Source organism: Canis aureus, chromosome 2 (assembly GCF_053574225.1).
Source record: "Canis aureus isolate CA01 chromosome 2, VMU_Caureus_v.1.0, whole genome shotgun sequence".
In the NCBI taxonomy this organism is placed as follows: Eukaryota; Metazoa; Chordata; class Mammalia; order Carnivora; family Canidae; genus Canis; species Canis aureus.
Genome location: NC_135612.1, coordinates 53136061 through 53156140, shown reverse-complemented (window position 1 = coordinate 53156140; position 20080 = coordinate 53136061). Strand labels below are relative to the sequence as shown.

At 37.2% G+C, this 20080-nt stretch overlaps 1 protein-coding gene and 1 pseudogene across 6 annotated transcripts in view; one reads left to right on the top strand and one right to left on the bottom strand.

Annotated features, from left to right (window-relative positions):
* The window catches only part of FANCI (FA complementation group I), a 73969-nt gene that overhangs the window by 35696 nt on the left and 18193 nt on the right, over positions 1-20080 (bottom strand). For 5 of the 6 annotated variants that reach the window (XM_077871919.1, XM_077871921.1, XM_077871923.1 and 2 more), the window contains 6 exons: positions 19608-19734; positions 15077-15163; positions 13885-14021; positions 10746-10926; positions 9254-9341; positions 155-285 (listed from right to left, as the gene is read on the bottom strand). In XM_077871919.1, coding sequence (XP_077728045.1) covers positions 155-285; positions 9254-9341; positions 10746-10926; positions 13885-14021; positions 15077-15163; positions 19608-19734 — 751 coding nt within the window. The remainder of the gene's footprint in view (positions 1-154; positions 286-9253; positions 9342-10745; positions 10927-13884; positions 14022-15076; positions 15164-19607; positions 19735-20080) is intronic. The other variant, XM_077871922.1, reaches the window with a different exon arrangement.
* On the top strand, positions 18143-19453 carry LOC144297740 (epithelial-stromal interaction protein 1 pseudogene; annotated as a pseudogene).

The following is a 20080-nucleotide window of genomic DNA, read 5'->3' as shown; positions in this document are numbered from 1 at the left end:
AAACATCGAGTCCAGCTCAGGGTTCCTGCCCTTTTAAAACAAAATTTTATGCTTTAGTATCAAGGGATATAGAATTTATCACATTTATGCAGAATTCCATTAGGTAGAGTTCAACCTCAGTTTTGTCAAGTTCCTAAGGAGTAAGAAGACTTACCTGCACTGCCTTCAGCAGCCCTTGTACAGTTTGAAGGGGCAGAAAGGATAAATAGTCAAAAGTTTCTGTGACTTTAGAAGAACAGCTCTGAAGAACTAGGGGTGCATACATGATGATACTTGAAAGCAGATCTGAAAAACAAAATCTATAGTAAGTTGCCTCAAAGCATAAAGATATTTCTTTTTCTTTTTTTGGTATTTTTTTATTGGAGTTCGATATGCCAACATATAGTATAACACAAATAAAAGAAAAATAAATATGGGAAAAGAAATGGTAAAAAGTTTTTGGTTTCTTTTCCCAAGTCAAATATATCACAAAATAAATTTCTCTGATCCTATATAATTTTTCTATGGTCAGTGTAACCAGAATACTTCAAACTTTCTTCTGTGATAATATTAAGACTACAAAAATTAATCTAAAAGAAGGGAAGAAATCCATTAGACTGACAAGTAGCAGATGTCTTCCTATTTCCAGGCTAAAGTAAATCAAGAGATATCTATGAACTTTTATTATGTGTAAGCACATATACATATACATATATAAATAAATATATATAAATATGTATGTAAATATACAAAATATAAATATACAAAACCATAAAGCATGGTTTCTCTTCCTTCAAGAATTTTAATTTAGTTTGGAGTCAAGAAAAATATATCTTGAAAGAATGAAAGAGGTAAATAACAGATCAATACCAGATATCTAATAATCCCAAATACAGTTTATTTCCTAGCAAATGTTAAAGAGAGAGTCTAAGAGGAGCTCAAAGAAGAGGAGATCATTATGAATTGGTGTGCTTTAGGAGAGTGAAGAGGAGAAGAATTTAAACTGGATTCTGAAAGAAGGAATGCTAAGGAGAGATGGAAAAATATGAAAATGATACAAATGTCTCAAGATGAAAAATTTACTGGACGAGAACAATAGCAGAAAAAAAGATTTGGGAACTTCAAGTTATACTAATACAAACGATTTAAAACAAAACAGTAAAAAAGACTAAAAAAGAAAATCTATGAGCTACATTAACAATGTGGGGCAGCCTACTATATACATAATGCTGTGGGGCTGAGGGAGATGTGGGGAGTGTGTGCTGGTGGGAAGGAGATGACAGAAAAAAATTTTTTAAGAAATAATATATCAGGATGTGAGGGTGATCTGGCTGCAACATCTGTCACCCCATTGATTGCCAGGGTTGATTCAGCTGATCTGGCTAGCTAGGCGGGTGCCCCTTCCTCCCTCACTGCTCCTTGTGCATTCCTCCCGAAGCTGCGTGCTCGGTTGAAGAGGACGACCATCCCCGATAGAGAACTATTCTTTGGTCAAGGGTATATGAGCAGCTGTGCTCCCCTGCTAGAACCTCCAAACAAGCTCTCAAGAAATAATATATCGGGATCCCTGAGTGGCGCAGCTGTTTGGCGCCTGCCTTTGGCCCAGGGCGCGATCCTGGAGACCCGGGATCGAATCCCACGTCGGGCTCCCGGTGCATGGAGCCTGCTTCTCCCTCTGCCTGTCCCTGCCTCTCTCTCTCTCTGTGACTATCATAAATAAATAAAAATTAAAAAAAAAAGAAATAATATATCAAAATATGCCAAACTTTTTAAAAAAAATATATACATTTTTAAAAATTTTTATTTATTTATGATAGTCACAGAGAGAGAGAGAGAGAGAGAGAGAGAGGGGCAGAGAATCAGGCAGAGGGAGAAGCAGGCTCCATGCACCGGGAGCCCGAGGTGGGATTTGATCCCAGGTCTCCAGGATCACGCCCTGGGCCAAAGGCAGGCGCCAAACCGCTGCGCCACTCAGGGATCCCCAAAATATGCCAAACTTAATGAAAACCAAAAACCTACAAATCTAAGAAGCTTGACAAACTCCAATCACCGGAAACATGGAGGAAGCTACACTAAAGCACACATAATTGCTTAAAACCACCAATAAAAATCTGAAAAGAAAAAAATTATATAGAGAGGAACAAGGATATTAATGAAAGTTGACATTAGAAATGATGAAAACCAAAAGAACAGTAAAGTAACATCTTTAGAGCACTAAAAGGAAAAAACCTTGTCAATTTATTTATTTATTTTTTAAAAAGATTTTAAAAATTTATTATTTATTCATAGACCTGGAGAGAGAGAGAGAGAGAGAGGGGCAGAGACACAGGAGGAGGGAGAAGCAGGCTCCATGCAGGGAGCCCGACGCAACTCGATCCTGGGACTCCAGGATCGCGTCCTAGGCCAAAGGCAGGCGTTAAACCACGGAACCACCCAGGGATCCCCAAACCCTGTCAATGTAGAACTCTATACCCAGCAAAAATATCTTTCAAAAAGCTAACACTAAATGAAGACTTTTTGTGACACACAGAAGAATCCAACAACGGTAGATCAACAGTATAAGAAAGTTAAAGGTAGTCGGACAGAAAATGATACTGGATAGAAATCTGGATCTAGGGGTGCTTGGGTGGCTCAGGGGTTGAGCGTCTGCCTTCAGCTCAGGACATGATCCTATGGTCCCGGGATTGAGCCCCACATCAGGCTTCCTGAATGGAGCCCCTGCTTCTTCCTCTGCCTTTCTCTGTCTCTCATGAATAAATAAATCTTAAAAAAAAAAAAAAGAAAGAACGAAAGAAATCTGGATATACACAAAAGCACCAGAAATGGTAAATGCATGGGTAAAAATAAAAGATATTTTCTTATTTTAAAAAATTTGAAAGACAACTGACTGTTTAAAGCAAACATAACAACAATGTAGATATAATTCAATAACTAAAGAAATAAAATGTATGAGAACAGCACAAGTCACAGGAGTGGAGGTAAGAAATGGAGGTATACTGTTGGGGTATACCACTACTTAAAGGTATTAACTATAGTAAGTTAAAGATGTATCATAAACACTAAACCAAACACAAAAGAAAATAAAACAGAGGTGGAGGCAATCAAATTAGCAAGATAAAATGGAATTAAAAAAATTTCAATCCAAAAGAAGGCAGAAGAGGAGGAAAATGGAAACCAAGTACAGAAGAAAAAAGAGCCAGATGATAATCACATTAAAAAAATCATATTAAACGTAAATGACGTGCCCTGATTTAAAAAGTCCAAGATTATCAAAAAAGATTTAAAAAGACGCAATTGTATGTTTTCTATAAGAAACTCATGCTAACTAAAAAGATATAAATAACTTAAAAGCAAAAAGATGGGGAAAAGAAAACCCATGCTATCACTGATCAAACAAAAACTGCAGAGGAGAGTCTGGATTGTACAGTAGGTTAGGCATCCAACTCTTGGTTTTGGCTCAGGTCATGATCTCAGGGTTGTAAGATAAGCCCTGCATTGGGTTCCGGGCTCAGCACAGTGTCTGCTTAAGATTCTCTCTCCAAAAAAAAAAAAAAAAAAAAAAAAAAAAAGGATTCTCTCTCCCTGTCCCTCTGCCCCTCCTGCTCATGTTCTCTCTCTAAAACAAACAAATAAATAAATCTTAAAAGAAAACTGGAGAAGTTATATTTATATCAAGGTAGACTCAGAACAAATAGTATTCCCAGGAACAAAAAAGATCATTTCTTTCTTTTCTTGTTCTTTTTTAAAAAGTTTTTATTTATTTATTTGACAGAGAGAGTGCATGACAGCACAAGGGCAAGGGCAGAGGGAGAGAAAGAAGCAGTCTCCTGGCAAAGCAGGGAGCCTGATGTGGGGCTCAATCTCAGAACCCTGGGATCAGGACCTGAGCTGAAGGTAGAGTCTTAACCAACTGAGCCACCAGGCACCCTAAAAGATCATTTCATACTGATTAATAGGTCAATTAAGCAAGACGACATAACAATCCTAAACAAGTATGTCTCTAATAACAAAGTTTAAAAACACATAAAGCAGGAAAGGATAGAACTAAAAGAAACAGACACATTGATAATTACAAAGCAGATACCTCAATACTCTTTTTTTTTTTTTTAAAGATTTTATTTATTTATTCATGAGAAACACACACAGAGAGGGGCAGAGACACAGGCAAAGGGAGAAGCAGGCCCCATGTAAGGAGCCCGATGTGAGACTCAATCTCGGATCCCAGGATCATGCCCTGAGCCAAAGGTGGATGTTCAACCGCTGAGCCACCCAAGTGTCCCTCAATACTCCGCTCTTAATAGTTAACAGAAGTAGACAGAAAATCTTAAAAGGACATAGAAGATTTGAATCATCTGATATAATTGAGTTATGGAAAACTGCACCTAACAACAGCAGAATACATATTCTTTCCAAAGTAAACAGAACATTTTTCAAAATGGACCATATTCTGATAATTATAAAGCAAGTCACAATAAATTTTTAAAAATTTATGTCGTAGGGGTGCCTGGCTGGCTCCATTGCAAAAGCATGTGACTCTTAACCTTGGGGTTGTGAGTTTGGGCCTCACACTAGGGGTAGAGATTACTTAAATAAATAAACTTTATAAAAAACCATTCAGTTGGAGGCAGTATGTTTTATAACCACAAACCAGAAATGAACAACAGAAAAATATCTGGAAAATTTTCAAATATTCAAAGACTGAACAATATACTTCTAAACGACAGATAAGTTGGGATACCTGGGTGGCTCAGCGGTTGAGTGTCTGCCTTTGGCTCAGGGTGTGATCCTGGGGTCCTGGGATCAAGTCCCACATTGGGCTCCCTGCATGGAGCCTACTTCTCCCTCTGCCTATGTCTCTGCCTCTCTCTCTGTGTCTCTCATGAATAAATAAATAAAATCTTTAAAATGATACATAGGTTAAAGAACAAATCACAAGGGAAATTAAAAAGTATTTGGAACTGAATGAAAATTTTAAAAATTTATGGGATGTAGCTAAAGCAATTTTTGATGGAAATTTATAATTTAATGCTTGCTTTGGGATAAAAAAAAAGTCTCAAATTCATGCCCAAGCTTCTAACCAAAAACACAGATTAAACCCAAAGTAAGCAGTAGAAAGGCAACAAAAAAGAGCAGAAATAAATGAAACTAAAAACAAAAACAAGGAGAAATCCAGTGAAACCAAAAGCTGTTTTTTTAAGATTAATAAAATTGATCAATCTCTTGCTTCAGTGAAGGAAAAAGAAGATGCACATCATGGCTATCAGGAATAAGAATACTGATGTGCGTCAATACAGAACATACAGTCATTAAGAGGAACACATTCTCAACAACTTCATGGTAAATTTGATAAATCATATGAAATGGTGAAATTCCTTTAAAGACATAAACTACCAATGTTCACCCAGATTTAGAGAACTTGAACAACAGTTTTTATTAAGCAAATGTTAGTTAAAAAACCCTTCACACAAACAAAAGGAAACTTGAAACATCAGGAAGGAAGAAAAAGCAATGCACACATCCAAGTGAATATAATAGACTACAAGCTGGCATACTTTTTCCATAAAGGGCCAGATAGTAACTATTTTATGCTTTATTGACCACATGGTATAAATGACAACTATGCAACTCTGTTAGTATATTGTAAAGGCAAGATAGATAACACACAAATGATCGAGCTTGGCTATATTCCAATAATACTGTACTATAAACTCAAATCTACATTTTTCATAGGACATGAAATACCCTTCTTTTGATTTTTTTTTCAATCACTTACAAGACTAAAATAAACCCAAAGCAAGCAAAAAATAAGAAATAAGAAGCAGAAGGGCATCTGGGTAGCTCAGTCTGTCAAGCATTCAACTCTTGGTTTTGGCTCAGGTCATGATCTCAGGGTCATGGGATCGAGTCCTGTGTCAAGCTCAGTGCAGAGTCTGTTTGAAATTCTTTCCCCCTACCCCTCCCTCTGCTCCTTCCTTGGCTTGTACTTTCTCTCTCTCAAATAAATAAATGAAATTTTTACAAAAGAAGAAGAAATCAAAGAAATTGTAAACAGAGAACACTGGAGAGCATCTAAGCCAGAAGGTCATTCTTCAAAAGATCAGTAAAACTGACAAGTCCCTAAGCCAAACTGATAAAGAAGATGAAAACCACTGATATCAGGAATGTTTTGATTTATAGGTGACATGATTTCTATATAGAAAATCCTAAGGCATTGCCAAAAAGCAATTATAACTAATAAAGTGGGTTTAGCAATGCTGCAGGATATAAGATCAGTATAAAAAAGAAGCCGTTTCTATTTCTACATGCTAACAGTTAACAATAAGAAATTGAAATTTTAAAAATACCATGTACAATAGCATCAAAAAAATGAAATAGGGATAAAGCTGAAAGATATGCAAGATTCACATTGAAGTTTACAAACATTGCTAAAAGAAATTAAGGAAGGTCTAAATAAAAGGAGATCTCTACTGTGTTCATGGATGGGTTGGAAGACTCATATTATTAAGATGTCAACTGTCTCCCAAATTGATCCATAGATTCAAGGCAATCTTAATCAAAACATGACCAGGTTTTTAAATTTAATTTTTTAAAGTTTTATTTATTTATTTATTTATTTATTTTTAAAAAGATTTTATTTATTTATTCATGAGACACACAGAGAGCAAGAGCGAGCGAGTGAGCGAGCACCAGAGACACAGGCAGAGGGAGAAGCAGGCTCCATGCAAGGAGCCCAATGTGGGACTCGATCCCGGATCTCCAGGATCAGGCCCTGGGCTGAAAGCAGTGCTAAATCACTGAGCTATCCGGGCTGCCCCTGCCCAGGTTTTTATAATTAAAAAAAATTTTTTTTAAAAGATTTTATTTATTTATTCATGAGAGACAGAGAGAGAAAGAGAAAGAGAGAGAGAGAGGCAGGCAGACACACAGGCAGAGGGAGAAGCAGGCTCTATGCAGGGAGCCTGACATGGGACTCAATCCCAGGTCTCCAGGATCAGGCCCTGGGCTCAAGGCGGTGCTAAACTGCTGAGCCATCCGGGCTGCCCTCTGACCAGGTTTTTTAAAATAAAAATTGACAAGCTAATTCTACAACTTATTTGGAAATGAGATTTTCCAAATAGAAATTTGGAATTTAGATTAACCAAAATTATTTTGAAAAAGAACAAAATTGAAAGATTTACACTATTTCATTTATTACAAAGGTATAGTAATCAAGACAATAACAGATAACTGGAACAGAAGATTCCTAAAATAGACCCATATTTATATGGTTGGTTGATTTTAGCCAAGGTGCCATGGTAATTCAATGAAAACAAGAAAATCTTTTTAAAAAATTGTGAAGTAACTGGATAGCCAAATGGTGGGGGGACGCTGTTACTTCACATCACACATAAAATTTAACAAAAATGGATCACAGATCTAAGTATAAGAGCTAAAATCATAAAGCTTCTAGTAGAAAACATAGGAAAAAATCTTAGTGAATCTTTGTGATTTTATTTGGCAAAGATTCTTTAATACATGACATAAAAAGCAGGAACTATAAAAAGAAACTGATTGATAATTGACAAGTTAAAAATACTTGCTCTTTAAACAACACTGTTAAAAAAATTAAGTCAAACCACAGACTAGGAGAAAGTATTTGCAAAACACATATCTGACAAAGGACTTGTATTTAGAATATGTAAAGAAGTTTTACAACTCAGTAATAAGGGGGCAAACAATTCCATTTTTAAAAATTGACAAAAGATTTGAACAGACATTTGAAAACCATGAGATACTATCATGCACCTATCAGAATGACTAAAATTAAAGACTAACCATACCAAGTATTAGTTACAATGTGGAGTGACTAGCAACATCTGGTAGGAATATAAAATGGATTACCACTTTGGAAAGCAGTCTGGCAGTTTTATTAAACGTAGATCTCCCATATGATGCAGCATTCCACTACCAGATATTTTCCCAAGAGAAATGAAAGCATATTTCCTCAAAAGATTTACACCTGAATGTTCACAGCAGCTTTATCCATAATAGCCCCAAACCAGAAACAACCTACATAACCTGTCCACAAGTGAATGAATAAAAAAGTCGAGATTATATTCTCAGCAAATAGTGTACTACCAACAATAAAAAGGGATCAACTACTGATACATGCAACAACCATGGAAAAATCTCACAAGAATTATGCTGAGTGAAAGAAGCCAGACAAAAAAAGGAGTGCATACAGTAGGAGTCCATTTACATACAATTCTAAAAATGGTAGCTGTACATGTCAAAAGTCATCAAACTGTTATGCTTAAATATGTATATATTACTGTACTTCAGTTATAATTCAATAAAGCTGTAAAGAAAGAAAAAAAAGTAGAATAAAGTGTCAAGTACTGAACTTTGTAAAATCTTGACACTTAAGTATAGAAGGAAAAGAACCATTAAAGGAGGAAGAGAAGAACTGATCACATGCAGGGTAAGAAGCAAACTGTTAGTTATCAGAGAACCTATCTAAGCAAGTTTCAGGGGAGTTATAAACTGTGTTGAAAGAAGAGAAATTAGGAAAGTCAGTGGCTAAGAAAAGACCAGTGGATTTGGCATTAGAAGATATGCATCAAACTACAGAGAGGAGAATTGAAGCCAGAATGTCAAGGGTTAAAGGAACGGGAGGTCAATGAGATGCAGTGTAAGGACAATACTCACTGGAGAAATAGTAAAACTGAAGAGACTGAGCTGATGCAAGATAGAAGTTTCACTCATCGGTTATATGCTCCTTTCCTTCTTGATGACCACAAACAATATAAATACACTTATGGCTCATTGGCATTATAATCAAAGATATTGGACTAAGCTACTGCAACATTAAATTTTTTTTTCCAGGACCTGGGCACCTGGGTGGCTCAGTCGGCTAAGCATTTGACTCTTGATCTCCACTCAGGTCTTTTTTTTTTTTAAAGATTTTTTATTTATTTATTCATAGAGACACACACACACAGAGAGAGGCAGAGACACAGGCAGAGGGAGAAGCAGGCTCCATGAAGGGAGTCTGACGTGGGACTCGATCCCGGGTCTCCAGGATCCCGCCCTAGGCTGCAGGCGGCGCTAAATCGCTGCACCACTGGGGCTGCCCCATCCACTCAGGTCTTGATCTCAGCATTGTGAGCTCAAGCCCTGCGCTGGCTTCTATGCTGGGCACGGAGCCTATTTAAATAAAAAATTCCAGGGCCAAAACAGTATATTTGCATGAAAATATTCCTTAGAACTTTCACACCTTTTCACAGTTCAATACCTAAGTAATGACTGATGGGAGAGGATGCTCTAGTAACAACCCTGTTGAGTACTTGCTCCAGAATTTCTTGTCTGATCATCTCATGGATCTAAAAAAATAGAACAGTCAATAAAATATTCCATAGTGACCTTCAGCTTACAATTGCATCAATTCATGTTAGGCAAAACTTGACTATTTCAAAGACAAATATAGTGTGAGTCATCTGGAAAGACAGAATCACTTAATTCTATCCTCATTCTGTTCTCAGAAGATTCATTAGCAGGGTGAACTACCATGTTTATTAGCCTAAGAGAGAGCTCACACAAAAGTATTGCCATGTCTTAGGTTCAGCATCAAAAAGGAAAACTTCTACTTAAGGTATCCATTACATGCCAATACTCATTATCTGACAGTATGCTATGCATGACTTTCATCTTAAAATTTAAAAGCCCATGAAAACTTCTGGAAATCTCAAAAATCTTAACCAAACCCTTCCTCAGTTTCTGGAAGCACAGCAGTCACCTAAAAAAAAGACCTGTTTTAAACTTTCACTCAAATTTTCATTAAAATTCTTACCTCAACTTGATTACTTCAAGGTACAGACTAATTTCTTTCAGACTTCAGAATAACAATAGATTATTAGTAAATTATATGCTCTACAGATGCTTTGACAAAGACAACATAACATCTGTGTGAAAGCAAAGAGAACCTCACTAGTTTAAAAAAAACATTTAAAATAAAAAATATTAAAATCTCTTACTCTTTTAATCAGATTACTATTAAAAAGGGCCGTTTATATCATCTAACACACAACAGTCAAGGACTATTATATGCATTCGCTTCATAGTTCTGGATCAGAACACTAGATTCACATTTAAATTAGTCTCCAAATAGTATATTCAGCACATACTTTTGGCATGTAGCTATATTAATTCGATGTCAAGAAAATGACATAGAGGAATCATTAACAGAGTTGTTTGGCCTCAGACATAACCTAGCTTTTGTTTTAGTTGAAAGGAAATGCATTTTTGAAAGCTATTTCAGAAATTAAGATTGAGAGGACAGTTGTTATATAGCAATAGATTTAAAAAATATAAGAATTATTTTGGTTTCTTTAAAAACAATGAACCAATAAGCATGATTCTTCAAGCTTGATGTAGCGACCTAAAAGATTATCTTTTATATAAAGTAATAGCATCCAAAAGCACCCCCTAAAACAGAAAATGATCAAAAATGATTTACTACTAGAGGAAGAAGAGGAAATCATGGAAAGCTAATTTATATTCAAACTTCTAAGAAGCAGAAAAAAGGAGAAATTAAAATAAATGAAGAACTCATATAAATAAAGGATGAAAAAGTAAATATTCCAGCTGGATCTGTCATGTTTTAATTACTATCCCAACCTCTGTTCCTGGAAACTGCTGCATACTCAAATATCCTTGTCCTCCGAACTCCCAGACTAATGTCATGCCCTGTTGATAATATAATTTTACAGAATTAACTGGAGACTCACCTTAAAAGTTTCCAACAGAATATTAGCTCCCAGCTTACATGCATGCTGGTTTGGTATTTTAGAAAGACTTGAGCTGGTTTCAATAGTCTTTCCATCAAGAATCTTCTTTGGCCCATATGAATCCATCAAAATGAAGCCAAATTCTACCAGGCCCTGAGTAACATGATCCCAACTATGAACACTGCAAGAAAACAAAGCTTAGTTAAAAAGAAAAACCTTCACATTCACTGCCATATTTACACATTTCTCAAAACTTGATCTGGATCACCAACACTCTTCACATGAACCTTTTTTTTTCATGCGTACTTATCTGTTGGATTTTGGAATTCCTGTCAGTATTTCCACTGAGAGAACACTGGGAAAATCCAGAAACTACAGAATATTCAAAAACATACAGATGAAACTAGAATATTTCAGTGTACTAACCATTACATGTTTCCATTCAGGATTTCATGACTCAAGTTAATTGTTGCTTCTTCTATTTCCCCCATGACACTAACAACACTTATATTCTATCCATGCTTTAAAGTTTGCCTCTCTCCCTAGACTGAGTTTCTACATGGTAGAGACCCATCTTGTAGTCATATTTCTACCCATACAGCCTGGCTTAAGACTAACATTTAGAAGGCACACAGTAAATATTTATAGCATGAATATTTACATTCATATTTATATATTTATATCACATGCACACTTATAGTACAAATCAATGTATGATCTGGTTTCAAAAACATGAGGTAAACCTACAAATAACCTTTTGCACAGCAGCAGAATCCTTGGTGATTTTATAACTTTTAATGTTACCCACAGTACTGGAAATGATACGCTTACAATAACCTCTATATTATTATATCTACCTGCTAAACAGCAACAGATTATAATATAGGATTAAAGAATAAAGGCCACACTTGTGAAAATTCTCATAATATTTTGACAGATTTTAATAATATTCATACTCTGGAAATCTGGGATCAAGATAATAGACTGAGCTCATGCTCTATTTTTCTTACTCCCAATACCTATAAATGATGGAAAAGATACACATCTGTATGTATGTGGCTATATAAGGTGCACATACACAGTCCATAATATGGAAAATTAAGATGTGTTTTTGACTGACGAGAAATTATAAAGAATCCTTAAAAAGTGAAAGAAATGTAACACAAGAATGAAAGATGAAGCCACAGACCACATGGTGCAAAATGAAGGGGTAGTTCCCAAAGCAGATACCTAAAGTAGATATGCTGGGAACTGGAAGGGACTTTAGGGCAACTGGTGTGAGGACTAGCTGGAATTTCCCAGCACGAACAGTTAGGTACACAACATTCTTCTCTACCTTCTTCCCCAACAGCCCACTGCACCCCCAGTTTATGGTAAGAAGTGAGCAAAAATGAGGCCTGTCCTTAGGTGGGATCTGTGAGTAGAGGAGCTTGGGCCTCAGTGGTGGAGAAGCACTCTGAGAGTATGGCAACATGCTGGAGAATTAGGGAGGTCAGCCCCTGGCATATCCCACCACTATCTTCACATCAGAGGTAAACCGTATTAAACAGTACAGCACTGTCAGACAAACTAACGGTGAACACCAACAACGAGACAACCAATAATCACCAAATATAAGGGAAAAGAGCACGTTGAAAGAGAAGCACCAAAATTCAATGAACACCTGAGGGAAAGGGTTAATGGAACAAAAAGAAGATTTTTAAAAGTCTAATAAATACCCTTAAGTGATATTATAGCATGAAACAAAAAACAGACTGTTATGAAAAAAACAATTGGAAATGTTAGAAATGAAAAACATGATTGCTAGAGTGTAAAACTCAACAGATAAACCTAAAGGTAAAATAAACAGAGCTGAAGAACAAATTAATGAAATAAAAGAATCAAGGGATTTTTGTAGAATTTCACATAAAAAGACAAAAATATGAAAAGCTTGAAAGAAAAATTAAGAAACGCAGCACACAAGGACATTCCAACAGCTAACAGGAGGGAATGGAGATAAAAAAGGGAGGGATTAATTAAAGAAAATAAGGAGAAAAGCAGAGTTTAGGACATGAATCCTTATAATTGAAAGGGCATGTATCAAGCAGGAATGAATTAAAAAGGAATCTATGTAAATTGTGTTAAATTTCAGAACATCAAAAATAGAAATGAAGTCTTGTAAGTGCCCATGAAGATTATCTGCAATAGTACAAAGAATCAGGTAATCAGACTTTCCGTCAGTAATTCTAGATGCAAAAAGACAACAGAAAATGATTATAAACCTAAAATTTTACGTCAAACTATTGTTCAGTGGGAGGGCAAAAATCAAAACATTTTCAGATATGACAATACTCAGATTATTGCTTAACAATCTTTATAAGGATTATTGAAAGAAGTGGATAAATATGTGTACTAAGGTTCTTTTTTTTTTTTTTTTTTTTTTTAAAGATATTTATTTATTTATTCATGAGAGAGAGAGAGAGAGAGAGGCAGAGGGAGGAGAAGCAGGCTCCATGCAGGGAGCCTGATACGGAACTCGATCCCAGGACTCCAGGATCACGCTCTGGGCCAAAGGCAGGTGCTCAACTGCTGAGCCACCCAGGTGTCCCAAAATAGATTTGTTTAGGGGCACTTGAGTAGCTCAGTCACTTAAGTGTCTGCCTTCAGCTCCCTGCTTGACAGGGAGCCTGCTTCTTCTGACCCTCTCCCCAACTCATGTTCTCTCTTTCCAATAAAAAAATCAATCAAATGGATTTGTCTAAAACTGCTGATTCAGTTTCATTCCACCGGCCCTAAACTTCAACAGTTAAAGCAAATAAAACTTTTAATGTGTGTGTGCGTGTTTTTTTTTAACTCACCTAAAAAGCCAATAAAGACTCAGACCAAGAAAGAGTTGTAATATCATGACAGGGTCAAAGGCACCTAGTTTAGTTTTGTATTCTTGCTATCAAGGTGGCCAAGAAATCAAATCTTGGGATTTAAGGATTTTTTGATACAGGAAAAGTTTGCTTGACCAATTTCAAGGGATTAAACCTCAATGTGTGAAGACAACAGCCACCATCATCAGTTCTCTCTGCTGAGCCCCACATATGACATCATGGTGCATTTTCTAACACTAAAATACCTTATGAACCTACTGGGGTTTGGTTCAGGAACTCACCTATTCTTTACGACTTCCAAGATCATGGTTGAAACACAAGACCTTTGAGTGACTAGATTCTGAAGAAATTTTGAACCTTGAAGAAGCTGAAGATCTTTAAAGCTTTTTACAACTGAAGCTTTTAAAAGGTCAAACACCTAAAATAATGAAAGAAATAGGAAAATGAAGCAAAAAATAATAGCCCATGCTTTAGAATCTTTACTTTGTTAACTTCCTACTTGCTGCCATATACTGGTGTCCCTAAGATAGCTATTTTACTAGCTGAATATGATACAAAAATCATGACTTTCAGTGGGTGTTTAAGAGTTGAAGACAGGTAGGCATTCCTTAAGAGAGAAAAGGGCTGGAGCCCCTGAGTGGCCTCACTTCGTTATGTGTCTAACTCTTGATTTCAGCTCAGGTCATGATCTCAAGGTTGTGAGACCATGTCAGGCTCCACGCTGGGTATGGAGTCTGCTTAAGATTTTCTTACTCTGGCACACCTGGGTGGCTCAGTCATTTAAGCATCTGCCTTCAGCTCAGGTCATGATCACAGGGTCCTGGGATGGAGCCCCACATCGGGCTCCCTGCTCAGTGGGGAGCCTGTTTCTCTCTCCCTCTGCCCGTCTCCCTGCTTATGCTCTCTCTCTCAAATAAAATCTTAAAAAAAATTTTTTTTCACTATTATTTAAAAAAAAAAAAGTTCTTTCATTCTCCCACTCCTTCTGCTCCTCCCTACCTGCCTTGCTCTCTCTTCGAGAGAGAGAGAGAGAGAGAGAGAGAGAGAAGAAAGGGGTAAAAATCAGTATCAATATTACCCACAATCAGGGAACACACATGATAAAAAAAGGGAAAGTAGTTTATATTTCCATATTTGCAACGAAATGGTTCTCATTAATTTCAACTCAATCAGGGACAACTTCTTAGAAAGCTGCAACATCACAGACCGCAAGTGAATTCCCAGCTAAAGTTCCCATCTCACCACCCGGACTGTGTGATAAGCTTCCACTCTGATTCCCATCTTACCACTGGGCTTATCACCCACAAGAAGTAAAGGTATAAACCAAGAACCTGAGACATCTCCAGGCAGCTCCCAGGAAACAGAGTGGGCCTACACACCTTACAGAGGACTTTTCTGCCAGCAGAAGGCTAATAAAGGGTTCTTGTACTCCATATCAACTACAGAAAGAACCAAAAAGTCAGTAATGAATACCTGTTCCTCATATCTTTGTATTCTTGTTACAGAGAGCAGGAGGGCAATGCTGAAGGGACATATGTTATTACTGAAATCTTGTCCTGCCTACAGAGAAACCAAAAAGGAGTCATTATTTACATCTTAAAAGAAGAACAAAACCTACTGAAAACAGGTCCTTAAATGGATCAGAAACCTGAACTTAAGACCTAAAACTGTAAAACTTTAAAAACAAAATGTATTGGAAAATCTTTAAAACTTTGGATTCAGTAAAAATTATTTAGATACAACCCAAATGCATAATTTATAGCAGAAAAAATTGAAAAACTGGACCCCATAAAAATTCTAACTTTAGTGCTTCAAAGGACACCATTAAGAAAACAGATGAGCCACAGGCTGGGAGAAGTACTTGCTAACTATATACATGATAAAGGACTTAGAATACATAAAAAATTCTTAAAATTCAAGAAGACATACAATCAAAAAATGGGCAAAAGATTTAAATAGACATTTCCCCAGAGAAGGCGAAACACACAAAAAAATGCTCAATTATCAGTCATTAAGAGACTGTAAAGAAAAACAGTGAGATACTGTTTCACACACACTGAAACAGCTATGATAAAAAAGACAGTAACAAATGTTGGTGAGGATGTTCAGAAATAGGAACTCTCATACAGTGCCAGTTTGGGAATGCAAAATAACCACTTTGGTGGTTTCTTAAAAATGTAAACATATATTTATCACTTGTAGGTGTCTGTTCAAGAGAAGTGAAAACACATGTCCACAAAAAAGACCTGCATGTGAATGTTCATAACAGCATTATTCGTAACAGCCCAGAATTGGAAACAGTTCAAAAGTCCATCAACTGGTGAACAGCTAAACCAACTGATAGATCGACACGATAGAATACTATTAAACAAGAAAAAGGAATGAAATACTGACACGGGCTACAACACATGGATAAACTTTGAAAACTTGATGCTAAACAAAAGAAGCCATACACAAAAGATCATATACTGTATGATCCCATTTATAGGAACTGTCTAGCAAAGGTAAATCTATAGAGACAGTAGATTAGTGGTTGCCTGGGCCTGGGACGGGAAAACTGGGAATGGGACTTCACAATAAATGGGCTGAAGGATCTTACAGGGTGATGAAAATGTTTTAAACCTGGATGACGGTGATGGTTGCACAACAAGGTAAACTTATGAAAAATTACTGCATTGTAAACTTAAAATGGGTGAATTTTATGTTATGTAAATTATGTCTCAGAGAAAGACAAATACCATATGATTTCATTCATATGTGGAATTTAAGAAACAAAACAGATGAACATAGGGGAAGGGAAGGAAAAAGAAGATAAAAACAGAGAGGGAGGCAAACCCTAAAGAGACTTTTAACTCTAGGAAACAAACAGGATTGCTGGAGGGCAGGTGGGTGGGCAGATGCAGTAATTGGGTGATGGGCATTAAGGAGGGCACTTAATGTAATGAGCCCTAGGTGTTATATGCATCTGATGGATCATTACATTCTACCTCTGAAACTAATAATATACCATATGTTAACTAAATCGAATTTAAATTTAAAAAATAAAATAAAAATTAAAAAATCATATCTCAGTAAAATTTTAAAAATAGGTCTTTGAGGCCTAAAATAAATGATAACCAAAAGACAACAACACCCGAAGACAAAACAGAAAACCAACAAACAAAAATACAGTGGAGTAGACCAAGAAACACAAAACTTGGTGAGTGGTGCCTGGGTGGCTCAGTACATTAAGTATCTGCCTTTGGCTCAGGTCATGATCCCAGGGTCCTAGGATCCTCCTCCTGTTTAGCAGGAGCCTGTTTCTTCCTCTCCAGACTGCTTGTGCTCTCTCTGGCTATATTTCTCTCTCTCAGGTAATAAATTAAAAAAAAAAAAAAAAGAAAATCTCTGCTCAGCAGGGAGTCTGCTCCTCCCTCTCCCTCCGCCCCCCCCTTGTCCCTGCTTATACTTTCTCCAAAATAAATAAATAAAATCTTAAAAAAAAAAAAAAGAAAGAAATACAACAGAGAGCCCAATGCGAGGCTCCATCCCAGGACCCTGAGATCATGACCTGAGCCAAAGGCAGACGCTTACCTGATTGAGCCACTCAGGTGCCCCTGATTTCTAACTTTTAAATGATCCCCCCTCCAAAAAAATTAATAATAATAATAATAATAATAATAACATATGCAAGAAAGTGAAATAAAGTAAATGTGGCAAGATATTTAAAAACTGGTGAACCTAAATGAGAGGCATATAGATGCTCACTGTGCTACAGTGTTTCAAATTTTCTGTGGGTTAAAAATTTCTAAATAAAATGCTGAAGGAAAAAATAGGTCCTTTATCTGTATACTACTTTTCTTTAAAAGAGTTTGAAACACTTCTGGTTTTTACCTTACCATTTCACAAATACTTAATGATAAATGACTTATTTTCATAAAACCCCATAATATACTACTAAAAATAGGCAATATCCCAATTCTTAAATGGGGAAACAGAGCTCAAGGTTGAAGCTCACATAAGAGGGGATCCCTGGGTGGTGCAGCAGTTTAGCGCCTGCCTTTAGCCCAGGGCCCGATCCTGGAGACCCGGGATCTAATCCCACGTCGGGCTCCCGGTGCATGGAGCCTGCTTCTCCATCTGCCTATGTCTCTGCCTCTCTCTCTCTCTCTGTGACTATCATAAATAAATAAAAATTTAAAAAAAAAAAAAAAAGCTCACATAAGACGACAATGGAACTATGATTAAATGTTAAGCTTCCTGCTGAACAGTCCCCATTTTTTTTCTTTTTAAACATCAAAACATTTAAGGCATAGTTTTAAAATGGAATTTGCTTAAGAATGTAGTGACATATATTTCCTACTTTCTTTTTTTTAATTTAATTTAATTTTTTAATTTCCTACTTTCAAAGTAAAAGGCACCCTCTAAATCCAGGGTCATCGGCCCCAGGCGTCCCCGCCCGCGTCCCTCCCGCCGTGGCCGCCCGGGACCTCCGACCTGAGCCATGTTCACCCGCACCCACGCCCGGGGGCCGCGCACGGAGCCAGGCCTGCCGCAGGGTCCCTGCCCCGGCGTGGAGGGGGCGCCCCGGAGCCCCGCGGAGGACAGCCCCGGGCCCGCCGCCCCCCAGGCGCATATACCATGATAGCACCCAATGAAAACCGAAGAAGTCAGATACAAAGGATTGCTGAGCAAGAGCTGAAGAATCTTGAGAAGTGGAAGGAGCAACATAGAGCGAAGCCTGTTAACCTGGTGCCAAGGCGGTTAGGTGGAAGCCAATCACAGGCTGAAGTCAGGCAGAAACAACAACTCCAACTGATGCAATCTAAATACCAGCAAAAGCTAAAAAGAGAAGAATCTGTGAGAATCAAGAAGGAAGCAGAAGAAGCCCAAATCCAAAAGATGAAGGCGATTCAGAGAGAGAAGAGCAATAAACTAGAGGAGAAAAAAAGATTTCAAGAAAACCTCAGAAGAGAAGCATTTAGAGAGCACCACCAATACAAAACTGCTGAGTTCTTGAGCAGACTGGACACAGAGTTGCCAGACCGGAGTACCCGTCCAATTGCTTTTCCTGACCCACAGTCTTCAACTTGGGCCAGAAGCCGGGCTTATAAGGATTCTCTAAAGGAGGAAGAAAATAAAAAATTGCAAAAGATGAAGGAGGAACAACATCAGAAGAGGGAATTACTGGAATTTAACCAACAGCAACAGGAGGAAGCAAGAACCAAAATCCACCAAGCTGAACACAGGAGGGTAAATAATGTTTTTCTGGACCGGCTCCAAGGCAAAAGTCAACCAGGTGGTTTGGAGCACTTTGGAGGCCACTGGAATATGAATAGTGGTAACAGCTGGGATGTGTGAGAAATATTTACTTACATCTGTCCTTTGTCAACTGACCTTGAAGGACCTCACTTGATGCTTTTCCTTAATGCTACTTTGTTTACCCTTGCTATTTTACCTTGACTTCAAATTGCCCACCTACTCAGCTGAACAATTGAGGATGACCAGTTTTTCCCTATCATTATTTATGGGTGTTCGCAGGAGCTGCTTGCTAAGCTCATATTAAATTTCTACTACCAGTGGAATTTTACACTATTTTCCTCATTGGTTTCACATGTTGTTGGAAGCATAATTACAGCAATGTTAGTATGATGAAAAAGGAGGGAATCATTTGATAGTCTCACGCTTGCAAGAGCTTTGGACGCTACATGCTTGTCTCTTTAAGCAGCTAATTCTTATGTAATTCTCAGATCAGGTTTGGGGAAGCTTTGGCATTTTTTAGATTTTAAGCTCTATGTAATCCGGGGTACAAACTTGGGCAAAAGAAAATGATAAATCTTTTATACTCTTTTAAATACATTTACAAATAAATTTTGAAATACTTCTAAAAATAAATAAATAAATAAATCCAGGGTCATCGTACAATGCTTCCACTTGTCTTCTATAATTAAGGGATATCAGAGAGGCTTGAGTTCAAATATCCGTTTCATAAAGAGATCCTAGATCACCATAAGTCTGTAGCTACCTTTAAGTGCTTCAGGAGTTCTCTGCCTAGTTCACAGTCCAGTTTGATGGCAAACACGATGTGTAGGATAACGGTGCCTTCAACATGACGAAGTTCACCTGATGGCACAGTAACAAGATCCAACAGCCTAAAAGATTCAACAGAAAAGGATGAGCTACAGTTTGAGCAAGAGACAAAAGTACAGACAGTACAGTTGTACAGTTGGTCAGCTGAACAAGCAGACCAACTCAAGGTGAATTCATACTATCACTGGAGGCAGCAAATAGAAATTCTACTGCTCTATTCCTGCTCCTTTATAACAAAACTTGACAGAATTGTCTATTGTCATTAATTACACTTTTTTACCTCTTCTCAGTTAAATCCAATTCAACCAGGCTTCTGCCCCTCTCCACCCACTCTCCTCAAATTGACTATTCTTGTAAATTACAAATGACCTCTATGTTGCCAAAACCAATAATCTAGTTCCACCTTAA